The following is a 9,847-nucleotide window of genomic DNA, read 5'->3' as shown; positions in this document are numbered from 1 at the left end:
ACACACCCAGGTTGCTGTGTCTAGGAGGAGGGGACAGACAAGTCGTCACTTGGACAGGAGGAGACGAGGCGACGACAAGGCCATGTAAGTTTTCTCTTAAGTTGAAAGGAAAGGAACGTACTGTTTACAAAGTTTGTTCACAAGTTGCTCCATTGGTCAGTTAGCCTACTGTTTGATTTATCGCATTGAATTCCATCATGTGCGCAATGGGAAGCAAGGAAATATCTTTTAAGTGCAGAAGTCCATTTTGTGTCCACAAAAACATCTCTTCGCTTGAAATACCTGATTAAATTTTGTGTGAAAATTTTATTTTTTACGCTAGTGTACCAGAAGGTGTGCAGAACTTCATATTTTTAGAAAGACATGAGAGCTCAAACAGGTTCGGCAACTTCTTGTGGTGACTCGCAACACTGGCGCTTGAATGCATTTCATAGTTGGCAATGACATGGCAGCGATTAGTCTATTGTTCGCAATTTGGCCTCTTTGAAAAAGAAATTATGGAATGACTCTGGTGTATTTCATCTTCAAATATATTCAGATATTTTCTATGTGAAAACAAGGCATTTTGTGCTACAATTGTAGCTGACAAAGCGACAAGGGACTTTCAACAGCAATTAAAGTGCATGTGACATGAAAAAGCATGTTTGTTTCATAATACACGCTGTATTTTATGCTCCTGAATGATATGGACCACTTGGATGTGTGTGGAAGCGATCGCTATATTTATTTAGTTTTTTGAATCCCACGCCATGAAAATGAGTGACTTCCGGCTTCGGTCTTGCATTGAGGAAAAGGGCGCTGTGATGTGTACGGGAGAAGGAGTTCTCTTCAATATACAGCCGTACTGTTGTACGCGAAGTACAAAGGATTCAGCGGATTTTGCGGATTAATTCATTTATTTTTCGCATCACGCCAGCCAAACGGCTGCAGAAAAACCTTTTTGGAGTTTCAAACGGTTCCCAATCACCATGGATATTGGCCAAAACAAGCCCTACTCCTGTGGGACCATGGCACTTACGAGGAAGTGAGTAAACGTCTTGTTTTGTATTCTGTCAAATACGAAAACAGCGATTACAAAAAAATAACACTGCAAACTTTCTTTAAATAAAGGACTACTTACGTTTGATCATTGATAGGCATATTTAAAAGCTCTCCTCATGCACATTAGCTGCACAACAACTGCAGCTGTAAATTACTCCCCGCCGGGCGGTTTTCCAATCCGCGAAGACAATTGACAACCCAGTCGTCATTTCAAATAATCCGTGCTAGTTATGTGTGATTTTCCGCTTCGAAGACTTTGAAACATCACTCGGTTCGGGTTAGCATGTCGGCTAGCTGTCACGCCTCTTGGTTTGTTCACATTCTCCGAAGCCGGGGAAGGGAAATGACATATGTCCAATTTAGGTGTCATAAAATATCGTTCGGGAGGTGTGACAATAAAGGTGAAGTCGACAGTTTTGACCATTATGGAGTAATTTTGCCATGTTGTCCTGAATAAGTGCATTTTTATAATTTGATATTCCATTTAGCACAAGACTGTTATTTGTCATGACCATGCCATTTATTTAGCAATTGGGGAAAATACTTGGATAAAATAGAATATCCTGTAAGAATATTGAAGTCAAGAGACAGAGACAATGACATTTTGCAGCTCTCTTCGTCGCGTTTTCCGCGTTGTGAATAGTTCCACCTCGACGGGCTGACTGGTCCTTCCCAAGCTATTTATTTAGCTATTGGGGAAAAATACTTGGATAAAAAGAATATCCTGTAAAAATATTGGAGTAGAGAGACTGAAACAATGACATTGTGCGGCTCTCTTCGTCGCATTTTCCTCGTTCTGAATAATTCCCACTCAATGGGCTGAATAGTAAAACCGATGAGCCCAGTCTCCCTCTGACGTCATCCACCTGTTGGGGACGCTAGAGCCCTATAATGGTAGGCGTGGCTGACCGGCAAATTAAAAGACTAATTTCTTGTCATCTGCACTTTGCTAAATTGTTGTATATAGTCGAATCGTCTCAAAATATGATTCTAATTCACATAATAATGCTATTTAAGACTTTTCTCCTGTTGTATGCTCTTTAAGAACTCGTCACGTCACTCAAATGGTTATGAGCTGTAGTTAATAAATGTCCTTGTTCGCAGATACCCGATCGACAGTCACCTTGCTCACACATTTACAAGGAGGAAGAATGGAACTGGACAGTGAGCGGAAGGAGCTGCTGTTGAAAACGCTGATGGAGCTGGGGGAAGACGACTTCAAGGCCTTCAAATTCTTCACGGACCTGCCTCAAAGGGTACTTGGAACCCACAGCCCGGTGGACATTGCGTACGAGCTGGTGAAGAAGCACGGCGAGAAAACTCTGGAGGAGACCATCAAGATTCTAGAAAAGATCGGAAACAAGAACTTGGCCGAGATGTTGCGTCGCAACATGCTGGAAATAAGAGGTTAGTCCCCAAAGTACAGTAGGGCAAAAACTGTTAAGTCAGTCACCGATTTTGCAAGATGTCCCACTTAAAAAGTTGAGAGACCCCTGCAATTGCCATATACAGTTGTGGTCAAAAGTTGACATACACTTGTGAAGAACATAATGTCATGGCTCTCTTGAGTTTCCAGTTATTTCTACAACTCTGATTTTTCTCCGATAGAGTGATTGGAACAGATACTTCTTTGTCACAAAAAACATTCATGAAGTTTGGCTTTTTTATGACTTTATTATGGGTGAGCAGAAAAAAGTGATCAAATCTGCTGGGTCAAAAATATACATACAGCAGCGCTAATATTTGGTAACATGTCCCTTGGCCATTTTCACTTCAATTAGGCGTTTTTGGTAGCCATCCACAAGCTTCTGGTTGAATCTTTGACCACTCCTCTTGACAGAATTGGTGCAGTTCAGTTAAATTTGATGGCTTTCTGACATGGACTTGTTTCTTCAGTATTATCCACAAGTTCTCAATGGGGTTTAAGTCAGGACTTTGGGATGGCCATTCGAAAACCTTAATTCTAGCCTGATTTAGCCATTCCATTACCACTTTTGATGTGTGTTTGGGGTCATTGTCCCGTTGGAACACCCAACTGCGCCCAAGACCCAATCTTCGGGCTGATGACGTTAGGTTATCTTGAAGAATTTGAAGGTAATCCTCCTTCTTCATTATCCCATTTACTCTCTGTAAAGCACCAGTTCCATTGGTAGCAAAACAGCCCCACAGCATAATACTACCACCACCGTGCTTGACGGTAGGCATGGTGTACTTGGGGTTAAAGGCCTCACTTTTTCTCCTCCAAACATATCGCTGGGCATTGTGGCCAAACAGCTCGATTTTTGTTTCGTCTGACCACAGAACTTTCCTCCAGAAGGTCTTATCTTTGTCCATGTGATCAGCAGCAAACTTCAGTCGAGCCTTAAGGTGCCGCTTTTGGAGCAAGGGCTTCCTTCTTGCACGGCAGCCTCTCAGTCCATGCAGATGCAAAACACGCTTGACTGTGGACACTGACACCTGTGTTCCAGCAGCTTCTAATTCTTGGCAGATCGGCTTTTTGTTGATTCTCGGTTGAATCTTCACCCTCCTGACCAATTTTCTCTCAGCAGCAGGTGATAGCTTGCGTTTTCTTCCTGATCGTGGCAGTGACAAAACAGTGCCATGCACTTTATACTTACAAACAATTGTTTGCACTGTTGCTCTTGGGACCTGCAGCTGCTTTGGAATGTGACTTTCCCGACTTGTTCAAGTCAATGATTCGCTTTTTCAGATCCATGTATGTATATTTTTGATCCAGCAGATTTGATCACTTTTTCTGTTAACCCATAAAAAAGTTATAAAAGAACCAAACTTCATGAATGTTTTTTGTGACAAAGAAGTATCTGTTCCAATCACTCTATCGGAGAAAAAGTTGTAGAAATAACTGGAAACTTAAGAAAGCCATGACATTATGTTCTTCACAAGTGTATGTAAACTTTTGACCACAACTGTAGGTATACCTCAACTATGCGAGACAGAATGAGAGAACAATATCCAGAAAATCAGTCCTATTTTCAAAGAATTTATTTGCAAATTATGGTGGAAAACAAGTATTTGGTCACCTACAAACAAGCAAGATTTCTGCCTTTCACAGAGCTGTAACGTCTTTAAGAGGTTCCTCTGTCCTCTCCACTCATTACCTGTTTTAATAGCATGTGTTTGAACTCACTCTCAGTATAAAAGACACCCATCCATGACCTCAAAAAGTTAGACTCCAAACTCCACTATTGCCAAGACCAAAGAGCTGTCAAAGGACACTAGAAACAAAGTTGTAGATCTGTACTGGCTGGGAAGACTGAATCTGCAAGAGGTAAGCAGCTTGGAGTGACGAAATAAACTGTTGGAGCAATTATTAGAAAATGGAAAATACCACTGATAATTTCCCCCGATGTGGGGCTCCATGCAAGATCTCACCCAGTGGGGTCAAAATGATCTCAGGAATGGTGAGAAAAATTCCTAGAACCACACAGGGGCACCTCGTACATGGCCTGCAGAAAGCTGGGACCAAAGTAACAAAGGCTATTATCAATAATACACTACGCCACCAAGAACTGAAGTCCTGCAGTACAACATGTGTACGCCTGCTTAAGTCAGTATACGTCATGGCTAAGGGTAGGGTTGTTCCGATCATGTTTTTTTGCTCCCGATCCGATCCCGATCGTTTTAGTTTGAGTATCTGCCGATCCCAATATTTCCCGATCCGATTGCTTTTTTTTTTTTGCTCCCGATTCAATTTCAATCATTCCCGATAATTTTCCCCGATCATATACATTTTGGCAATGCATTAAGAAAAAAATGAATAAAACTCGGACGAATATATACATTCAACATACAGTACATAAGTACTGTATTTGTTTATTATGAAAATAAATCCTCAAGATGGCATTTACGTTATTAACATTCTTTCTGAGAGAGGGATCCACGGATAGAAAGACTTGTGACTTTGTATATTGTACTAAACATTGCCATGTCGTGTATTTGTTGAGCTTTCAGTAAATTATACTGTAGACTTTGTATATTGTGACTAAACATTGCCTTCTAATGTATTTGTTGAGCTTTCAGTAAATGATACTGTAGCCATGCCCCAATGCATGATGGGAAGTGGAACCATGACTTAGGTAGTGCTACCAATTGATATATCTTCTCTGCGTTGGGAAATAAAATAAGGTGTTAAGAAAAAGATCAATTGCTACCTTGCTTCCCCACATTGCTCCCCATGATATTTCTAATCGTAGGGAGAGGGATTGTAAGGCTTTAGCCAATTAGAATAAGCCTCCAAAGACTGTCAAAATTCACTCTACTCATTTTACGCTGCCTTTTATCTCTCTATATACGTAGGTAAAATGGCGCCATTACAGATTGAGCGCGACAATGCGTGAGTGGGTCGTGCAACGCATGCATTAATTGCGTTAAATATTTTAACGTGATACATTTTTAAAAAAACGTATTACTGCCGTTTTCGGGATGAATTTGATAACCCTACCTTAAGCCTAAACTAAAGACTCTGGATGAGTGTAACATATTATGTCTGTAACGTTAAATAGAATTAGAAAACGATTTAATTAAAAAATATATATACTAAAAAAAGTATGGCCGATATTTTTTTGCCGATTCCGATACTTTGATAATGACGTGATCGAACCCGATCGATCGACATCTCTCGTATATTCATGTCATTTTTTTCCGATTGTTTTGTTTCGTGTCAGAGCGTGTCGGGTGTTGGTTGGTTTGACAAATTACTTCCATCCGTCCATCATGTGCTACTCAAGTGCCCAAAAACAACGCACGCGGGCACGGGAGACCTCGCAATATGTCTCCATTTTTCTTAACAGACTAATGAGAGTAGAAAGGCTACATCGTAAGGAGCAAACAATTATTTCTCGTCAGCGTTTGACGATCTGAGATGAGGGGACGACAGGGGAGCTGACCGGATTATTTTATTTATTAATATCAGTGCAAAAATTCAATACGATCATCTTTATACTGATTTGCAATGAAACTGTCTAATATCAAAATGTAGTATGGTTTTCATTTTACAGCAACACATTTTACAACTAGCTATTTACACCTTAGTTTTAACAATAGTTACCAAAAATAATAGTGATGAGCATAAAAACAAAAACACAACAGAGCGTAAGGTAAATATGACGTGTTGGACGTTCCATATTTAGAAATTAAACTTTCGATGTATTTTTATTTTCGTGGCAGCAAGCATGCCGCGTTGGCTGGTAGCAGCATCATTGTATATGTGATCAAGATCATGCTAAAGAAAGTCCGTGTGCCCCCGACCCCAAACCCCCACAAAAGGAAAATGTTTAACCGTGTACTAAATCGAAATGCAAGCACGAGCCATGACTTTGATCCCATAGAAATACGACAGACGACGCGGAAGTTCTACCTCGCTTTTGCAGCAGCGGGAGGGAGACGAGGCTCGGAAAGCAGAATGATATCGTCTGTCACTCATTTCTGGAACTACGACGAGCGGTCAATGAGGAGCCTGTGTGCAAGAGAGGGAGGGACCAAGCAATGTCACTTCCCCTTCAGTTATACTGCAAAGCGGTCTTTGGTGATTCGTTTGGCAACGTCACTTCCCGTTCACTAACCGAACGATTAATTTGGGCCGGGAGGGAGATGAGGGGGGGCGAACGATTCGTTGAACGATTTGTTTGAACGAGTCTTTTTACTGAACGAACTGGAATGGATTTGGTTCCTCAAGTGAACGACAGATCCCGTCCTAGTGGCTGGCCGAATTGATCAGTCAATACAATTATGAAGTCTATGCCCTGGGGTTGGCCGCAAGGTTTTTGTTTTTTGTCCATAACATGTCACCGCTACTTTCTTGCAGGCGCCGTCTTCTCCGTCCATGATGACAATCAGATTGCCAGATTGAAGGCAGACCTGCAAGGAAACCTGCAGAGTTTGTACAGCTTTGTTCCCGAGGGCAACACCGAGCGCTGGCAGCAGCAGCCATTGGCGGACGTCTACACGGAGCTGGACGTCACCTACGGGGCCGACGTCAGACCAAACGAGCGGCACGAGGTCCTTCAGATGGAAACGCGTGGCACCGCGGCCAAGGAGTCTATCCTGCCGTGCGACATCTTCAAAAGCCACGACGGAAAGGAGCGACCGATACGCACGCTGCTCACCGTCGGCTTCGCGGGAATCGGAAAAACCTTCCTGGTTCAAAAGTTTGTGTGCGACTGGGCCAGCGGAAATACAAACCAGGACGTGCACTTCATATTTCCCTTCACCTTCCGCGAATTGAACATGGACGAAGGGAAAAGCTTTACGCTGGCAGAGCTTATTCGGCGCTACGTTTGCGAGAGCAGGCACATGAGCGAGGAGACGCTGAACGAGATATTAGCCAACCTGCAGACGTCTGGGAAGCGGGACTACGAAAGCAGCGGGATCAAGATCTTGTTTGTCCTGGACGGACTGGACGAATGCAAGTTCAAAATGGACTTGAAGAATCAGATGAAAGTAGATGTGGATGTGAAGAAGGCTTACCCACTGGAGGTGCTCCTGGCGCACCTTATCAAGAGAAACCTGCTTCCGTGTGCCCGGGTTTGGATCACCACGCGGCCCGCAACGGCCCGCGACATCCCCTCCGACCTCATCGACAGCAGAACAGAGGTGAGAGGATTCAGCGATTACCAGAGGCTGGCGTACTTCAGGAAAAAGTTCCCAAATGAGGAGCGTGTCATTGAGCACATCCGGAAAACTCGGACCATCTTCATCATGTGCCACCTGCCCATATTCTGCTGGCTAACCGCCACAGTTCTTCAGGATCATTTGGACAAAGGGAAGGAGGTTGAGCTTCCTACAACGCTGACCGACATGTACTCTGAGTATATTTTGAACCAGCTGGAAAACTCCAAGGAGAGACTGAAGACTGAGTACATCAGTGACGTGAAAGCGCTAGCAAAGCTGGCCTTTCACCACACCATGAGTAACCGTCAGATCTTCTACGAGAAGGACCTGGCGGATAGCGGCTTTGATTACAGCCAAGCCGCAAAACACTGCGGAATATTCACACAGGTGTTTAAGGAGGTCCGACCACTCAGAAGAAACCAACAGGGCAAGATGTTTCAGTTCATCCATCTGACCATCCAGGAGTATCTGGCCGCATTCTACGTGATTATGAGCCTCTTCCACGACGACAAGAATGTACTGGCTGATTCAGAGCTGGGCATGGAAGGGGCTTTCCAAGAAGAAGACAAGCCAGAAGAATTAGAAGAAACAGAATCAGAAGATGAAGAATCAGAAGAAGAAGAAACAGAAGATGAAGGTGATTGGAAAATCACTGAGGTCCACCAGTCAGCTCTCCAGAAAGCTTCGGAGAGTAAAGGAAACCTGGACCTGTTCCTCCGCTTCCTCATTGGCCTTTCCTTGCCATGCAACCAGGAACTAGTGGGGGAAATGCTGAAGGCTCCTAAGGACAGCAGGCAAAGCAAGTCAAAGACAGTCAAGTTAATCAAGGAACAGATAAAACGGAACACCCCAGAGAACAACATCAACTTGTTCTACTGCTTAAATGAGCTGAAAGACGACTCATTGTTGAAGCAGTTCCAGAAGAAAAAAGGTTCGAAAAAACACTTGAAGTGGCACAAAATGCCAAATGCCATGTGGTCAGCCCTGGTCTTCTTCTTACTGACTGACGACAAAACCATGAGGTCTTTTGACCTGTCGAAATACGCCTCATCGCCTTTGGGTCTCGAGAAGCTTTTGGTGGCTGTCAAGGCTTCTCAAGAATCAGTGTACGTGCTCTAAAGTCTCCCTGAAGTGTGAAAATTCCAAAAGCACAAAAGCAAATCCAAAAACAAGTGCAAAAAGTCACACAAAACGATGACTATACAAAAACAAAACAAGTGCAAATCACAAAACAAACAACAACGAAACAAAACAAAAAAAATCCAGAAACAATTGCATATCACAGAACCCAACATCAAATCTGAAAACAAAACAAAATTAGCACATTCACTCCTAAAGATGTGTTGGTACTTTTTTAGAACACTTAGGCTACGTTCATACTACAGGTCTTAATGCACGAATCCGATTTTTTGTCATATCCGTTTTTTTGGCGTGCCTGTTCAGACTGCCTTTATCCATTGAGACCGTTCAAGTATTACGCATGCGCACTAATTCGCAGTCCGACACACGCGAAGCAAGAAGACCCGCATGCGCAGAAGCATCAAAACAAATGACACACGTCATCCGTCATTCCAGGGATATTATATTTTGCTTTTCAAAAGGTGGACACAAATAACAGACATAAATAATCCCCGTTTAGGCTTATATTCAAAGTTTATATGGATCGATAGCATGCACGCACTGTCCGTGCACGTCACACACACATACGGGCAGTTTGTCCCGACTCTCGGCCGTGGAGGCAATGTTGAAATATTGCTCACTTGGAACAGAGAGAAAACTGAGCATTCTCAGGCTTATCCTCAACCCATTTTTATTTTTTATGACTGTTGTCGAGGCCAGCCCTTCCTCAAAAGCCCTGTTCACTGCAAGCTAGGCGCTAATAACGCACAGGTGCATCACTACGGTAACGACTCTCTCGCTATTTGATGACGTAATTGCTGCATGAAATCCGATTTGCGGTACTGGACAGTACAGACCGCCGCGACAGTCTGGAAAAATGTGGCCCAGATCGGATTTAGACCACATACGAAAGTGACCCAGATCGGATTTGAAATGGTCCCGTTCTATGCGACTTGTCACGTTCAGACCGTCAAGTTAATGCCTGACTCGAGTCGGAAAAACACGAAAAAATCGGATTCGTGCATTAAGACCTGTAGTATGAACGTAGCCTTAGTTT

The 9,847-nt window shown here is 43.2% G+C and overlaps 1 protein-coding gene across 1 annotated transcript in view; it reads left to right on the top strand.

Moving 5' to 3' along the window:
- LOC130904278 (uncharacterized) overlaps positions 1 to 9,847 on the top strand; it is a 59,621-nt gene continuing 49,774 nt past the window's right edge. The window contains exons 1-3 of the mRNA XM_057831850.1: positions 1 to 84; positions 2,146 to 2,448; positions 6,866 to 8,777. Coding sequence (XP_057687833.1) covers positions 2,193 to 2,448; positions 6,866 to 8,777 — 2,168 coding nt within the window. The 5' untranslated portion in view covers positions 1 to 84; positions 2,146 to 2,192. The remainder of the gene's footprint in view (positions 85 to 2,145; positions 2,449 to 6,865; positions 8,778 to 9,847) is intronic.

This window comes from Corythoichthys intestinalis, chromosome 1, assembly GCF_030265065.1.
Source record: "Corythoichthys intestinalis isolate RoL2023-P3 chromosome 1, ASM3026506v1, whole genome shotgun sequence".
In the NCBI taxonomy this organism is placed as follows: Eukaryota; Metazoa; Chordata; class Actinopteri; order Syngnathiformes; family Syngnathidae; genus Corythoichthys; species Corythoichthys intestinalis.
Note: the sequence above shows the minus strand (reverse complement) of the source record. Positions and strands in the feature narration are given on the sequence as shown.